The sequence below is a fragment of the Cygnus olor genome, chromosome 7 (genome assembly GCF_009769625.2).
Source record: "Cygnus olor isolate bCygOlo1 chromosome 7, bCygOlo1.pri.v2, whole genome shotgun sequence".
NCBI classification, from domain to species: domain Eukaryota; kingdom Metazoa; phylum Chordata; class Aves; order Anseriformes; family Anatidae; genus Cygnus; species Cygnus olor.
Window position 1 is genome coordinate 23703630 of NC_049175.1, and position 17824 is coordinate 23721453.

The 17824-nt window shown below is 40.3% G+C and overlaps 1 protein-coding gene across 1 annotated transcript in view; it reads left to right on the forward strand.

Annotated features, from left to right (window-relative positions):
• ARMH3 (armadillo like helical domain containing 3) overlaps positions 1 to 17824 on the forward strand; it is a 120803-nt gene that overhangs the window by 26084 nt on the left and 76895 nt on the right. Inside the window, 5 exon segments of the mRNA XM_040564049.1 lie at positions 3375 to 3433; positions 4722 to 4787; positions 5859 to 5928; positions 7429 to 7489; positions 10338 to 10426. Coding sequence (XP_040419983.1) covers positions 3375 to 3433; positions 4722 to 4787; positions 5859 to 5928; positions 7429 to 7489; positions 10338 to 10426 — 345 coding nt within the window.

Sequence of the window (17824 nt, forward strand, 5' to 3'; positions counted from 1 at the left end):
CTGAAAGTTCCACCTTTAGAGAAAATGAAATGATTTCTTATTGTGAGATAACAGTTATCCGATACTAGGAGAGTATCTAATACTGGCAGAAGAGAAGGTCAACTATGGGAAGAATTAAGTAATGATGATAATAGTACCTAGTAACCAAACCTGTCCCCGTGCAGGAGCTGTGAACATATTTGATTCCAAACCTCCCTGTCAGAGAGGGAAAGTCATGTAACAGAGAACTGTATTTTTAAGAATGTTTAGTCTGACATGAGGCAAAGCTCAGCGTTAGAAGGAAATGTTTCTGGTGTCCTCTGGTACTTGCTGGTTAAACAGACAGCTCTTTAATTACACAGGTGGTGGCGGTGATTTGCACTGTACCAACAGTAACTTACTTGATGAGATACATTTCCATGCTGTGCCTTTTGTTTTTTCTGATAGCTTTGGAGGGGGGTAATTTCAGCTTGCTGGAGTTGAAGCTTGGTGATGTGTTTGCTTCATCTCCTGCTCAAGGTACATAAGGGTCCTGTTCTGCCCAGTGTTTGTATGGGCAGGGTCATAGCAAGAACATAACAAGCAATCTTTTACCCTATTTCAGCCCTTTACCAACTTGTGCTGTTTAAATTAGATGTAGCAGCTGAACAAAGGTAGGAAGATGGCTGCAGAGCTATGATACGTTTGATTGTTGAGCTTAATGAATGCTTGTATAAGATGAACATACTGTATAAGAGAGTAGGCAGACAGTTTCTGTAGGAGAGTTTCCTTGTGCATGCTTGCAAGGAAATTGTATTCGGCAGTCTTGTTCTTGTTCAGTGTGCAAGCTTCTTATGGAAAAAAGTGAATAATTGAAATTAGGACTAAGAAGGACTTCATGAATGTACCTAGCACATCACTCAAAACCAAAGCAGAATCAGGTCTACCTATATTTTTTCTTCTGAGAGTTGTTGCGAACAGGTTGGATGAGACACTGATGGGGGAGCATCGTTTTTAGACTATTCAAAGTGTTTAAATACCCTCAGTGTGAAAAAGCTTCATGTGCATCCTAATTCTTCGGTGAGATTTAAATTAATTACTAGTTATCTTCTCCAAGATGGGTATTGAGAATGGATTATTTCTTTCTTCTTTGTGACAGTCATTATGTATTTGAAGTCTGCTTTCATGTCTCCTCTTGCTTTTGTCCTTTAAACTAAACAACCTCAATCTTTGCTCAGTCATTTTTTATAGATTGCATGCATGAGGAGGGCTTGCTAGCTCTCTAATCATTCTCATTTGTTTTTTTCAGGGTCTCTCTTGCTGATCCAAGTCTCTGATGAAACAATTTTTATGTATTTAAATTTAACTGCTGCACTTATTAGTCACTATAATATGGGAAGTGTGTATAGGGCCTCAGGAACTATCAGACTGGATTAGTTTCAGATGGAATGAAACCTGATAGAGAAGATTCCTTACTAAACAAGCCAGCTAAAATTGCGTTTGTCCTGGTATGAGGACAGGAGTTAAAGAAAGAAGCATCGCCTTGGTTTTAGCTTGTAAAACATTTTAAATTTGTGTGGTTGATAGACCTAATCTCCTTACCTCCATGGCAGTATGTTGCAATGAGTTCTACTGATTAGTCATCCAAAAAAAGTGCTTTCCCAACTGCTGCCTATTAATTCTAGTGGGTGTATTCCTGGGCTTTTATTTTGAGGATAGATGGGGTCCTGCCTGACCTTTTTCTTCTTGTGTGAGAGAAAGCGTATGAAACCAATATAGCAACAAGGGAAGAAAAATGAAGAACTTAAATTTTCTCTGTATGTCTTGGGACAGGTGGAACACTTAAGAGGGGAGACTGGTTTGCTCCACATCCAGGACTAGACAGTTGTTTCAGTCCTGTCCCAGAGAGCATAATTTAATAGACTGCATTTTGCTAGATTCTCCTCTTGACATCTCTCTTGTGCCAGTCAGAGGCAGCTGCTTCGGGAGAAACAAAAGCTCTGTGTCATTTTTTTTCCCGTCTGTAAAATAGGGTTCATACTGATACACCCCCCCCAGGAAGTGGTCTGCTTTGTTCCTTTAATGAAGGATGCTGCCAGAGTGTCTGTGTGAGTAAACTGCCTGCATAGGTGCCCCATAACTCTGCTGAAAATGGCATGATCTTTGCAACACGCTGGCTGAAGGCAGAGTACTTTGTATGGAACAGGAGCCTTTACGGCACGATCCCCAGAGAGAAGTAGTAGCAGCACCTACAGAAATATACAGTGAGGCCTTACAACAGGAAAATAACAAGGCTCCAGTGTATCAGAGCTCTCTAAGGCCATTTTTCCTTCTCTTGCTAGTGTAGAAAACTTTTCAGTTACATGCCTTAGCTGAGGTAAGGAGACGTAGGTGAGACTTCTAACTCTCCTGTTCCAAAATTCCTCTTGCTTAGAGCAGCAAGATGAAATCAGCATACTACAGGGCACATCTTGTTAGTAAATATCTGTCCCTCAGCAGCCTGGAATAGAAAGCGAGGCATCAAGGTACACAGAATAGCCAGCTAAATCCATTCTGTCTATTTTTATAGATTACCTTATGCACATCCTTTGAGCAAGGATGGGACCAGAGGCTTCTTCCATACAAAGTTACTCTGTGACTTAATGCATCTCAATTAGTTAGCGTATTAAAATTAAAATCGAGAGAGAAGAGTTCTAAATAATCCAAAAAAATATCGCATTTTTCTCCCCTTAATTGCAGAATTCACTCTATTTGTGAATCTTTCAGCCCTCCAGTTGTCATTCATGGCAAAAGCAGCATGAAGTTTTAAGATGAATAGGAATTTGCAGGACACAATCAAGGTGGAGCTCCTTAACTCTTACTTTGGCTTAACACGCTAAGTCTTTGCAGACTTCGTTCGTTCATGGTTTTACATAGAACAAACTAGGTCATGTCTCTCACTATTGGGTTTAAAACTTGGGGCTTAAACTCCCCACATGCCTGTTCTGCTACATTGTGCTGTGCCTCTAGGAAAACTTTGTTTCATAACCCACAGCAAAGGTGATCTCCTTTCCATTTTGCCTCAGAGAGGGAAAAGCACACCTCCGCTGTGGCAGAAAGGCAGGGATTAATACCAGCATTTGGAATACCTGCAAAAGTAAAACTGAGTGAGGCAAAAACCTCACTGGTAGTTGTAGTGGTGATGGAGATTCAAATCATAGACTTTGTTGGGGAAAAGCTTTGTGGGATTTGATGTCGAACCTGGAGGGCGAGCACCTAATGAGAGTAGTAGATTATTAGCTATCGTGGAGGAAGTAGGGGTATGAAGACTCTCCAAGGCTGGGCTTTGTCTTGTTGCTGAAGAATGAAATAGCTTTTGCATTGCCAGGCTTGTGTGGCTAATGCAGAACTTGTTTTTGCTTTTTGCTTCTTTGCAGATGAGCACCGGCTACACAGTGGCAAGCTGTGTCTGATTATCCTGACATGCATAGCAGAGGTAGGTTTCTTGTGGGACCCTTCAGCAGATGGTGTGTTACAGGGCCCTATCCGTCGACACATCCCCTGCCGCCTGTTCACCAGGAGCTGAAAATCCACAGTGGTTCTAAGTAATGAGGCCCTCAGGCAATTAATGTTTTGCTGATAAAACTGATGCCATGCTGTTAAAATTTACTTGAGAATTGGATAATCTTACTTGGTATAGCCAACTCACGGGGCAGAGAGAGAAAACAGTGAACCCATGCCTGTTCTCACTTAGCTACTTGAGCACCTTGTGGTGTTACAGGCTTTTAGATGAATAATGTGCTCATGCCTTTCACCTGCTTGCTGTTCATGGTAAGTATGGGCAGTGCTGTATCCCATCTGCCCAAGAAGGGTATGAGTAAATGAAATCTGTGTGGTTGTAGGACAGTAGGAAATCTGGTAGTAGGGAGAGAAAGCAGTATCGCTGGGCTGTGTCAGCAGTCCTGGTGAAGGTGGTCCTGTCTTGTGGGAAGTATGCAGTAATGGCTTGACCTGAATGGTGCTGAGTTTGTGTGGTATTTACATTTTGCTTGCTTGCAATTAAAGACCTTTCTTAGCAAAGAGTAAAAAGCAGCAATGTTCATAACCAGTGTAAGGATTCTGAAGTAATGTTTCTTCAGGGTGCAGTCTAAAAGCCAATTATGTGCATTTCTGTTATTTATAAAAAAGTATTTGTGGCACTCAAGTTCTTCAGGTGGGTGAATACAAGATAAGAAATGCTGTTTCTACATAGCAAGGGCATGTTTTGGCTCTGGTACTAAAGGAATGGTGTATTTATTTTAACAACTTGGCTGTATGGCCTGGAGTAATCACTTTGATTTAGAGCTGGTCTTGAAGCAAGTTTTGCCTGAGGGGTGGGACAGCTTATCAACCTATTTGCTAGTACTGCAGTGACTTGTGGCATGATGGGTCCATTCCTCCACACTGTCACAAGGATTTGTGTGCATTATATAGCACTTGTTAAAATCTTGACACTGCCACGTGTACAGTCCGCAGGTTGGATGAGCAAAGAAGGTAATGGAAAATAGTTCAAGTCTGCATTACTTGTTGTTTTACTCACTATTTAATGTGGAATTGGGTTCAGAAGGGGTTTAACTTTGTGGGATTGAAGATGTATGGGGACATGAGAAGGTTACACGGGTGTTTTTAACCTTATAGCTACTTATTAGGATCTTTGCACTAGAACACATGATTTGAGAGGCAAGTGGAAGTTGGTGGGTTTGTTATTTATTTCTCCTCCCTCTTTCTTTTCCCCTTTTCAATAGGATCAATATGCTAATGCTTTTCTCCATGATGACAATATGAATTTTCGAGTAAACCTACACAGGATGGTGAGTTTTCCTATGGATGCCTTGCATTGTCTTTGGGATGAGAACACAGTATTCAAGTCCCCGTTTGCTGAAAACTGTGTCACAGACATCTAACCTAGATTGCTACGGCATGTGGAAACACTGTCAGAAATGCAGCACTTGGGGAACGATTTAAAAATCATTCCCAGAATTTCTCACTCCTTCAAAAGACAAAGAGCTGGTTGCCCTGTTGGTGAATTCAGAGGCCTGTGTAGCTGAGCAGGAACTGTGTGTTATGAGGTCTCTGAAGAGATCAGTAACAGAGAGAATGTTCTTCCTAAACCTTCATCAAGACTTAGCCCTCTTGATATAATAATGTGCAATTGGAGTTACACTGAGTGCTTTGATTTGGCATATGCTTTCTCCTAAATGGGGGGGGATTTGTCTTCAAAGAGGAAAATATATTTTCCATAGCTTTTTCCTATAGGTATCCATGGAGGAAGTTTCCTTACCTAGCTCATGAAGTGTTTATATAGTTACAAGTAACTGAGTCCTTCTCCTGAGTTAATGCATTCTGTTTTCACGGTGCAGGTGATTGCTACCTCATCTGACACTGGAGCAGTGCTTGAAAGTGTCACTGATCTAGGACAGAAGCAAACATCTTACTTTATAGTAAACATACTGCAAGGGTGCTAGTCTTTCCCACTTGGCAGAAAACTCGCTGTTTAGGTAGCCTCTCTGGCTTATTACTGTCAAGGCTGAAGCTATTTAATACTGCACTTGCTATTAAGAATGCAGATCAGGCATCTGGGTCAGGAGCAAATCAGTATGTTAAACAAGCGAAAGGAACTGCTGTGTGATTTTCTATCCTATGATATAACAATGCCCCCCAGTTACGCAGGTAGAGTAACAAAAACCCAGTGGTCGGTGTGCTGAAAAGCAAGCAAAATTTTGCCTCTGCTGTGGCCTTCAGGATTAATATAGGTGAGATAGCAGTTGGAGAGAGAGACAAAGGGAAGTCTGCAATGGTACTATTTGCATGAAAAATACAGTAATACACAGAATGTCACTTCAGGCTTCTTCTGACTTCTTTTCATCTTTGTGTGTTTGAAGCCAATGAGGCATAGGAAGAAAGCAGCAGACAAGAACCTGCCCTGTCGCCCGCTGGTGTGTGCAGTGCTCGGTGAGTATTGCTAGAGTGCCTGCCTGCTTTTGGTTCCCAAAGCACCTTTTGTTCTGCAGCAGAAAAATGAGATTTGTGGATTAAGGGGAGGGGTGGATGGACATCAAAAGAAAGCAGTTAAGTACTGAAGAGACTTCCAGCTATGGACAGTCCATCTCTATACCTGGCTGCCTCACAGAGAAATTAAATTCAAGATTGCTGCTCTGTAGCAAGAAATCCTGTATACATTTACAGTAAGTTTTGTGGAAGCCTGTTGGCCTCTTTCACTTGATTACATAACAATAGTCGGGGCAGTTGATTAATACATTAGGAGTTTTAGGTGAGTGTAGTGACAGTTGGTCACAAGTACTGTCTAGATGATATAATGAGAACAAAACTATGGAAAATACAAATACATTTTGAGGAAGATTTGCTGGGCATTTAGCCTTTTCTGAGTAAAAAAAAAATAACAACAGTGTCAGTAGCAAGGATTGGTTTTGCCTGTGGATGTAGAGGCACAGTTGAAAGCTTTTCACACAGTGAATGATTAAATTGTGAGACTCATTGCTGCAGAGGCCAAAAATATAAATGGGTACAGAGATGGATGGAGACTGAATCTATGGGCGGCTCTTAAGCCTGATGAAATGGAAGCAGTCTTGTACTCTAGGATTTTCAAACAGGTGATTGTTGATGGCACAAACAAAACTGATGGGGAATGAATCTTCCTAGACTTACCGGATATCATGTACTTTTCCCCTGGACTGTTTTTGCTAACTATAGAGTCCTATTGCTGGGTGCTTAGGACCCTAGGAGGTTACATCTCACAGTTGTTACCAGTGGCACAACCTAAGTGTTTTATGTTGAAGTGAACACATGTACGTGCCTTAGGTTATGATTTATTAGCTGAACCATAGCAACTTATCTCTTTCAGTTGTTTTAATTGTATTTTTGAGCTTTTTACCTCTTATCCTCACACTGTGTTCCCTTATATGTTAGAGACGTTCTTGATTTTTTTTTTATTATTTTTTATTTTTATTTTTCCTGAATGAGTCCTAAGTAGGAGTGTAGTCTGTGTTAAGATCAGACTAGGCTTACTTGCTTCAGAATTGATTTTAGGGATAAATAATTGTGTTCTCTACAATATCTTCTCCGAAAGTAAACCTCGGGGTTGTATGATTTCTGGTGAGAATGATTTTCTAAAATGTGCTTCTCAATGGAATTTTCCATTAGTGACAGGGCTTGAAATATGAGAGCAATTCCAAGCATCAGAATTCAGTGTATTCCTTATTTGACTAATAGTGGGAGAAAGCATATGAGGAAAGCAATGCCTCAAACAAAATTATATTACATGCCCTCGTTTTCCAGTGTACTTTTTTTTAATTCCAGCAAAATTTGTTTCTTTTAAGCAGGACTATTGGCTGGTAGGGAGGTTGGTGGGGTAGGTTGATTTCTTCATCACTGTCTTCTAGAATTTAACTGTAGCTAGCTCAATAGTTACTTTATCATTTTCTTTTGTTTCAGATTTGATGGTGGAGTTCATTGTAACACACATGATGAAAGAATTTCCTATGGATCTCTATGTGTAAGTATCTGTGAGCTTGATTCCTAGTTTCATTTGAAGTTTGAATTTGGGTGGAATTCTAGTCATATAACAATCTTCTGGCTGAAATAACGTTGTTGTGGTTGGTGGGGAGCAGGATGGCTTTTCATGAACTCTTCTGGCAACTTTTTCTACTTCTAAAATGTTCTGTGTGCTAGGAAAATTGAAAGTGAAATGAATTTCCACCTTTAAAACTGATTTCCTCATCTACTTGATCAAATACAAAGAGCTTTTTATTCTGAAAGAAACTTCATAATATGCACTCATTGCAAGAATTCTTGGTCTGGAAACTGAAAAGACAGTTTTGAAAAAACAGGGATGACTGATGTGAGGCCTGGAAAAGGTTAGTTATGTGGAGAGTGGGAAAGAAGTTTAAGCCTGAGATAGCTTTGCTAGGCTGCTAGGGTAATACTTAGCAGTAGGGAAAAGGAGAGGAGAAGAGGACAGAGCTGCACATGAACACTCTATGTCCCACTAGGCCCTTAGAATGCTTTGTTTTGCTTTGTCCTGGAGGGCAGAAATAGGATTTAGGCAGATCATTGGCTTTGCTCTGACTGTACAGTACTGAATTTCCCTCAGGCTTGAACAGCACTATATGCTGCAGAAGAGATACAGATACATAGGTTGTTTTCCCTTAACATAAGTTTTCAGCGTGTTCTGATTTTGCCCAAATAACCCTAAAATTACAGTGCCTTTGTAAGGGTCATATAGTTCAATTAAAAGTTTGTGAGAAATGTATTTTTAATGACAATTACAGAATTAGTTGTAGTTGGGTGGTACGCTGGGATTTAGAACAAGGTTGTGAAATGCTTGGGCTCAAAGGTAAGGTCACAGCTAGAAACCCCATGAGAATAAAAATAATGAGCTGTAGCAACAATCAGTAGACATCCGTATCTATTCCTTTTGGCATGTTTGTGCAGCCCTTTCACTACATTCCTGTCTGAAACTGTTTCAGAGCAGACACAGTTATTGCAGACGAAGTGGATATTCTGAATGCACAAATAGTGTGATAATTCTCTGCGTTAAATTTAATAGGTGGCAATATGAATCTGCTCAGTGGAAGGCATATTAATACTAGAAAGAGAAATCCAGCTTCCTTTGACCAAAGGTGTTATTTTGTCCATTAAGCGTGTTATGAATTCTTGGTGCAAAGCTGAATAAACAAAGACACCCCACCAGGATGGATGTGACTTCCACAGTGTGGTTTGGGAGTCTGTAGGGCTGGTAGCTGGCTCTCTGACCCCTAAGGCAGAGGGCCTGGGACTGTAATGCGCCCCCCCAACCCTTTTTTTCCATGCCTTGCTTTCACCCAGAAAACTATATGCTGCTGCGTACTACAGGTAGGTTTCAGTGCTGAGATATCTCTGCAGAGTATTTTGCAATAACACTGTTGTAATTACAAAAAAAAAATGTTTTATCCTTTACAAGATTCTTTCTGGTCAGTGCCTTAAGTAGTTTTTTGTAGAGGCCAGTTCTCATCTTACAGCCAGGCAAATATGTAGGTGGAAAGGCACTGGGCATTGTCTGGTGCCAGTAACATCAGAAATGGTAGCTTTCTCCCCAGAGCAATTGCTGTTCCTGATCTGAAGACAGCTGTCTGTACTATCGTGGCGGTTTTGCTTCCTTTCTGTTTGAATTTGAGAATCCAATTTGTAACACAGCATTTAATGTGATGCTCAGCTATGACAAGTGGTTTTACCTTTATTCCTCTGAAGATAGCCACTTTGGTCCTTAGCCCATTGTTGTGTTTTTGTGATCATATAAGGCTCTAAAAAGAATATATACCATGTGCATATTATTACTTAGGGATTTCGAAAGTCTTATTTTGAACTCTTCACCCCATCTTGAACAATTTCCATGCAATGTTTTTAATTTGATTTCTCCGTTTGTGTGATGTTTAATGTCTCTCAGGAGTGTCTTTTCAGAGAGGTGTTGATATTAATGTATTTTTGAGAAATAAGGATTTAGGAAAAAAGGAATTGTTTCCTTTGAAGTCTGTTTTCCTTCTGTTTTTCTAAATGTCAATAATTAAAAGTAGGTTAGTCTATCAAATTCAAATTTGTATACATTTTCTATCTTGTCCTTAAAAATAGTAAGTGCTAGGGAATTTACTCACCATGTGATGTATTTAGTTCTGATGGTACTGAAATGTGTTTGTGTACCTAAGAGTTTGTATAACTGCTATAGAGGTGTTATAACCACTATAAAGTGCTATGGAGGCCTGCATGATTTGAAGACTTAAGAATTATACTAGCTGTATGTTGGGTGGATTTCAGAGCTCATAGGTGTATTGCTTGATCATTCTGAAGTTCATACTTAAGCTTGAAAGAAATCTTTTTTTTTTTAATATAATTAAACTGCATGCCTCATTCAGTCAAACTAAATACCTTGCGGTTTTATTTTCACTGTGTAGGTTCCTTTAGCCTTGTCACTTGGGCCAAAGAAACCAAAAAGCTCCATTGTGACCAGGTTTTCCAAAATCTGGTAGCAATATCTCATGCATCTGGAGCCTGAAAGTCAAGTAACTACATTTGTAGAGCTTATGAGGTCCTCAGGTAAAGTCAGCAAAGAGTGGAAAGTATTAATTAAATATAAAGAGCAACCGATCATGTTGAGCTTAAACTGGTATATACGCACCTTCCTCTGGTCTAGTCTGGTTCATCCTTAACGGTTGTTGCTTCCCTTTTGGAGCCCCAAACCATGAGCTCCATTCTCCTCTGTTAGGGTTTGTGCTTGTCTACTTCCCTGCTGATTTCTGAGACTCTGACAGCTTCAGTGTAAAATTACTGGGAAATGCAATGCAGTTGATCCTTTGCGTTTTTTTTTCTAGACGCTGTATTCAGATTGTGCACAAGCTGCTGTGCTACCAGAAGAAATGCAGAGTGAGGCTTCATTACACGTGGAGGGAGCTCTGGTCAGGTACTTTGCATCTACAGAGACGGTCAAATATAAAAAGCCCAAAGAGTGGGTAGCTGTTTGTCCACGAGTGCTTGTTCTAGTGCTACAGGGTTAAACGTGAAGCATCAATTCTGTTAAATCATCTTTATTTTGCAGCTTAGTTGCTACATGCAAATCACCTATTTTAGAAAGCCAGGTCATTATCATAATGGTAGCTAATTTACTTTCTTGTCTGGCCATGATCACCATGGTATCCAAGTGTCTTTGTTTTTCATTACCTGAGTCCTCCTTCACCTGATTGGAGAAATGAAGTAATGTTTTATGCAGCAGTGTTTCTCTCAGTTATTTGAGAGTGAAAAGGAGGTAGGTTCTTAGATAAAATGGAGGTGGGCCCTACTTTTCCTTTTAACTGTAAGAAGTGGATATACATAGAATAGTGTACATAAAATCTCCTCTTGAGGAGAGCAACCTAGAAATGTCAGTGGGGAGGAAGAGAGGTGTATAGGTCGGACCTTTGCGTTGATGGCAGATAGTCTGGTTTATGCCACTCGTATCTCTTAAGATAAATCTTAAGATGTTTGATTTTTTTTTCTCATAATCTAGTGGATGTAGCATTTTAGGACTGTTTTATGATGCCATCATTGTGTGGGAGGTCTGGGGAGGAGGGGGGCAGAATGGATCAGGAGACCTAACAGGCTTCTTTTGTGGTTATGGTGTGTGCTTCTGTTTTAACCTTGTGAGTGTTGAAGTAGCTCAGCTAGGAAAGTACAGTTAATCCCCAAGCTGTTGTGGCTTAAACAAGAGGTTTATGAAAATTCAAGGGAATGTGGCCCTAATTGTGTATTCCTGGAGATGTACTTGAGACCTAGGATCAGTGACTTGCTGGTGTAATGTAACTCGCATCAGAAATTTGAGAGGGAAGAAGGTGGTGATAAGTGGCTTCTGAAGCTGTTCTTAATTAACACTGAGTACTTCCCTTCAGTAGCTTTGCACAGCTGAGTGTAGGTACAGGAAAACTAACTGACAATCTGAGTCAGGTTCAGTTAATAATTTTTTGCCTTGTGTGACATGTGGTCCATTCAGGCTTTCTAAATTATTCCTATAGAAGGTGAAGTGGGTGCCCCTAATTAAGGGATTAGTGATTTCTTTTCTGTTGCTATCTTCAGAACAGAACCCCTAGAGGCATGGCTGCAGTGTAGTACTAGTTCAGGAGAAGAGTGTTTACAATGCGAATGTCTGTGGTGAATAGAAATTGCATCTGACAGTTTGTGTGATGTCTTCTCAGCAGTTACCAGCAAACTGGATCCATTCCTATTTGGCCAGGGTGAGCTGGATCTTTCCTACACAATGGCATTATTCAAGTCTCAAATATAATGCTTCCTCCTTGAAGGTACTATTCCACAGTCCAGAGAGCACTGTGAGACATCTTTCAATCTTTAACTTTCCCTTGTTTTAGGGGAAAAAAAAACAATCCTTGCTACACATTGATTCAGTATTCTGGGATGTTCTTGTTAGCTGTCTCTAGCTGGTGTTTGCACAGTGCTTAGGAAATGTAAAGTGCCGCGCAAGTATTAGGTACTGCACATGCTTAGAAAGCAAAGCAGTATAGTAAAAAGCACTCGGGTTGATCAAGTTTCCATGAAGGACCAGGAATGTCTGCGCATCTGATGTAGCTGAAGAGCTCCACCTCCCTTAGCATAGATCTCTGCATGTTTAGGGAGATCCTCTCATGCAGAAGTAAATTACAGTAAGTGTTTTAAATTTTCTTTCTATAGGATTTTGAGGTGAACAGAGATTGCTCAGCAGCTGCTAGGTGATTCATACAGGCTGGCAAGGCCTTGTGTTGACTGATATGTGCACCTGTAAAAGGGCATTTCCTGGCTGCTCCAGGTGTGTATTTCTAGAGTGCTGTTTGTGGCAGACTAAATGCTAATTGCTAGCTCTGTCTTGAGATGTATTTCATAATTAACTCTTACTCCTATCAAGGCTGCTCATTGATTACCCAGAATGTTGCTGCCTTTGATGTGGAAAAAATGGGTATTTTTCTAGTCTTCATCAGTCTGACAGACAATGCCAAACCAGAGTACAGGGACTCCTGCATTCATTTCTGTTCTTCATGTGAGTATATTCCCCTTTGGGCTAAAGGATTAGTTGTCACTGCTGGATGAGTGGCTAAAAGGGAACATCTACTCACCTTAAGGTCTGAGATCTCAGTTGCTCCATCAGGCATGCTTTACAGAAGGTCTTCAAGCCTACACTTGTCTTCTTAAATGACAAGGTATGTGATGACCGGAGCAAAGCTGCAGTTGTGCAGTGTGGATAACAGCAGTGGAAGCCCCCAAACGGAGCTGAGTGGAGCAAAGCAGGTGGAGGGAATTGCTGTAAGGAAGCCTTGAGAGGAGGGGAGAGAATTGTACCTAGAACATAACAGGTAGAGAGTTGTTTCGGGAAGAAAACTGAGTGGGAGAAAAAGACAAAGGGAATACTGTGGGGTGAGGAGGTAGTCTGTATGGAGTGTGGAGGATCCAAGATAGAGGTTGTAGGTGGAAGCAGTAGCAACGACTAGAGCATTCTGCTCACCTGCTGTTTCTAATGTTAGCTGCTCTCTAAGAAAAGCCACTCATGTCATCTGATGGATACATAGATGCTCTTCCTTTGTGGGTGCTTTGTCTTTGGTATGGAAGGCCAGCAGGACTTCAAGAAAGTTTCTGCCTTTCCTTTTTTGATTTAAGTTACAAAGATGTCAGAGAAAAGCAGTGGAGCTACGTGCTTGGCATCTCTCAGGACACACATCCATCTGTTTGTGCAGTTTGCGATACTTTAATTTTTTGGATGTGCCACTATATACCACATTTTTTGCATGTGGTCTTACTTCTGCTTGTCTTCTTTTTTCAATATCTGAGTTTGAAGATGGAAAACGTTGTTTCTGAGTCTTTGGTTGTGATCTAGCCTTAGCTTCTACATTAGACTGATTTTTTTAAAAATTATTATTAATTTTTTTTTCCTCCATGTTAAGCGAAGGGGCCAGGGCACTCAACACAGTATAAATTTCCAGCCGAGCTGACCAGATGACCAAGAATGTTTAGCTGCCAGAGAGTGGTCCAGCGGGTTGCAAATGGCATGAGTGGAGGTGCAGAACAGACAGGACAGAAAGGAAGATCTGTAGGTGGCAAAAGTAGTATGTGTAAACTGGCTCTGACTAGAGAGAGTGTGAAAATAAATACCTGATTGCTGGTGGAGCTGGACTTCAGAATATTCTAAAAACAGTACTAGAGCAAAAGCAATTGCGTCTTGATCAGTCTATGGAAATGATTACCAAGTGCAGTTGCTGATAGATGGCCCAGACATTCAGATCCAGAGACTCCTTCTGATCTTGGTGCATAATAAAGAGAACTTTACAGCAGCTTATCTTCAGTTCAATCAGCTGTGGTTAGTATATGTCTCTTCCCTTTGAGCTCTGAAGAAAATCTTCAGGTTTTTTTCATATGATAGTGTGCTGCTATTGATGACTAGCGTGGAAATTTTGGCCAAGGTTGGAAATCTTAAGTGGATATGATTGTGTTCCCCTATTTCTGTATAGACATTTTGGGCAATTTGCAGATCTCCTGGGCTGTTATGCCAGGTAGCTGATACTTTTAAAATGCTGATTTATTGAATGTCAAGTGCAAGTTAACTTAGAGCTAATGAGGAAACTTTACTTAGTAGCAAACAGTTCCCTGCTCTCAGAAATACCATGTTACGGCCAATGTTTTTCTTAGGTTCCATTCCTTGTCATGTGAGAAAGGTTGATTTTGCTGGTCATAGAGTTGGGGCTGGGTTTTACTTGTCGAACTCTTTTCTGATATATACAGCACTTGGGTGATGAAAGATGTTATATATGTTGTTGTCAAGCATCTATAAGCTGTGCCAAAAGAATTTTTGTGAGTCATTTAAGCTTTTTATTTAAAAATACCTCATTTCTTCAACTCCTCCCACCTCAAAATTAGTAATGCTTGAGCAGTTCACTCTGAGCTTAGGGGGTGCAGGTAACTTCTTTGCAGTTGCTATGGTTTGCTTTAAGCAAAAGTCATGTTTAAAGAAACAGAAAAGCAGTTCTAATGTAGACTTATAATAGCAAGAGTAGATAATTAAAAAATATATAGTAGTGAATAATGGTGAGATAGCCATTTATCAGGGCAGTTGAATATGAAGTTGGATTAAAAATGAGATTAGCTATTAGAAAGCACTGAAGATAGATTCACAAATTATTGTAACATACAGGCTACAGCTTCTTGTCTTGTAGCTTCATTATTTTTGACACATGCTGAATGTACTCTTTAAATGGAGGTGCTTCAAATATGTAGCATCATCAAGAAGTTAATTTTTATCCATTTTTATTTTAGGATTGTCAAAGCAGACTTTTGCAATGCTATTGGACAAAATATAGTTTTATACTTTGTGTGGACTCCTCAGATCTTTTTGTCAGTTTCTGTGTTTATAACGTGGGAATAATATCATGCTGAACTTTTTTGGGGGTGAATACTAAAGAGGTGAAAGGTTCCTCTGTGGAACATATTAAAGTAAAGAATATTTTGAAGGTGGAAAGTAACCCTTTCAGTAAGTATAATGCACTTGTCCTTGTATAGTGAATGTTTAAGTCGGTGTTGTTTAGTCACTTGTATCTTGCTTTGGTAGTTCTATTGAAATATTAATTACTAATAGTATTTATTACCTATGGCATTTCTGGTTCTCCAACAATTGATAGTCTGCTTCAGCGCTCTGATCTGTGTTGCTGAACAGATTGGAAATCAGGTATTGTTGCATCTCCCCCTTCATCTCTAATTCTGCCATCACTGTAACATTCTGCAGCAGCTACCTGACAAGGGAAGCTTGTCTTGAAGCTTTTGTGGAGACAGGATTCATATACTGTTTAGTGCACTGGTAAATTGTCTGATCACTAGGCGCCAGGAGGGTTTGACAGCGTATAGAGCTGCTTGGCCAGTTAGAAAATTACTTAAAGATTTTTTTGGGGGAGAAAAAGGATAAAAGACCTAGAATTTGACCTTCTTCCAAACATGCAAAATGTCTTATATGGCTTTAAAAATACTACCAAGGCTGAAGATCCAAGGACAGTGTCTTCTGCATGTGGGTGATGTCTTAATGGAGTTCAGAGGAAGCAGTCATTTAACCAATGCCCTTCTGCAGTTGATGATATGGGTGATGCTACTGTGGTAATTTCTGTGCAATTAGGAATTCCATAGATAGAGGAACAAAAAAGAAATGTTTTTAAGCTGAGAAAGATGACACAAGCGTAAAAGAATGTCTCTTCAGCACAACATCTTCAAAGGTTATAATAAAGGTCGTGCATAGGGGCAGGGTGGAAGGAACAGGAGTTTGTGTGTTGAGCATAAAATCTTCTCATAAAATGAAATCTACGGTGAGAACAAAGGCCTGTTTGTTAACTGGTTCTACTTGAAGCATTCTGTTTTGGGAAGAGAAAGAAATCATTATGTGAGACTTGACCTTTCAAACACCTTCCAGCAAAAACGCTTTCTGACTTCACTCTGCTGCTTGTACATTCTAGAGAGGACTGCAGAACAAATGCCGGAGTTTTAGCACCCTTGTGTCTCTACCTAGTGCAAGCTTGACCTGGTGCTTACCCTCTAATTTCACCATGCCTTATGGCTGTGGGATGTTGGTCCAACCTTCTGAAGCTACATATCAGAATTTACATCTCCTAGGCACATATGCTGAGCTGGAGAGCTTGGATCTCACGGAGTTGTTCATGAGTGTAAGATGATGCTGTTTTTTTTTTTTTAAAGGGAGTGTCACCCCATGCAGGAATGAGGCTTGAAGTGGGAAGAATGGGGTCCCTCTGTAGCTCCCATGGAGAGGTGGAGCTGCTGAAAACATCGATAGTTCAGTCGGAGCACTGGGAATTGGGAGAGGAAGAGGCAACAGGAACGGGAGTTCTGGGTTGATGGGGTGGGTGGTAGGAGTGTCAGGTCTTTGGAGTCAGAGGGGATCCGGACCTGGGAGGCTAAGGTGAATTTGAGGTGATAGTGTGTTAGGAGGACTGAGGGGCCCTGAGTATGGGAGGTTGGAGAAACTGGGTAAAATGGGGTTGGAGTAGGATGAGAAATGAAGACACGTGGTTTCTTAGGAGGGCTGGAGAGGCTGGGAAGTGTTACTGCGTAGGAACTTAGGGTTAGAAATCACCATGTGATCTGATGCGGGAGCTTTTCAGTATTTTTAACTTTCAGGGATGGGACTAAATATCCGTTTCCTATTCTCTTATTTGAATGTCTTCCTGGGACCTTATTTTGGTGTGGCAAACTGAGGAATGAAAGCTAGTGTCTAGCTAAGGTGTGTATCCTGCTTTATTTTGTCAGCGCTTCTTAATTTATTGTAGACTTGAAAGAAGAAAGGATGTTTTCTTATCAGGATGATGTTTTGCCTGTTTCAGCCGTGCTTGTGACTTCTTTCTTTGCCAAGAAAGACGTGAGCAGGATTTCACAGGTCTTGTGTTAACATCCTGAGGGCAGATGTTAGCCATGGGACTGCAAAAACGACGTTTGCTGGGCGCTGGCCCCTGGCATGTGTGGCAGCAGTTTTATGCTCTGTGTGCTTGGTTTGGATGCAGGCTGCTGGCCTTCCTGATTGACGGGTAGCAGCTCCTTGGGGCAGATGGGGCAGTTTCTGCAGAGCTCAGGTGACAGAGCGCTTGAACGGATGAATTTGTTGGTTTATAAAAACAAACTTGTAAATTTATAAAAGTTGCGTTATTTCCCTCTGTGCTATTAATTGATCTTACTAGTGTTTAGTATTATTTATTTAACTAGTCCTGTGAGAATTTAGGAAAGGATGAAAACTGAAAGATTGTCTTATAAAAGAAATGTTGTCTGTAGCTATGATGTATATTGTGGGTTGATACCAATTGATTTTTTTTTTAATTACTTCTGTTAGCTCCATGTTATCCCAAAGAAAATCCCTGTCCCATCTTACAAAGCGAACTATAAGCAGATAATGTATGATGTTCAGAAGAAAGACTACAAATGCTATTCTCAGCTGGTTGGCCAATTTCATATTAACCTTTCCACATCACCTTTTTCAACCAAAACTGAAACTCTTCTGTGGTAACAGCATTTCGCATCTAGTAAAATATAGTGTAAGAAATGCAAATACATAAATAAAGCGGCTTTCTTATAAAAGAATATTCTAAACTCCCTGTCTGTAGCATTTTTAGGAAGTATCTCCTTTTACTTATGTATTTGGGGGATTGGACTAGATGATCTTTCAAGGTCCCTTCCAATACCTAACATTCCATGATTCTGTGATTTCTTAGTGTACTTTTACTTAATTGTAGTGACTATCACTTTCTTTTAATATATTTTAACACTACCAGTAAGGAGTTTGACTCCAGTTACTGATGGAGGGGAA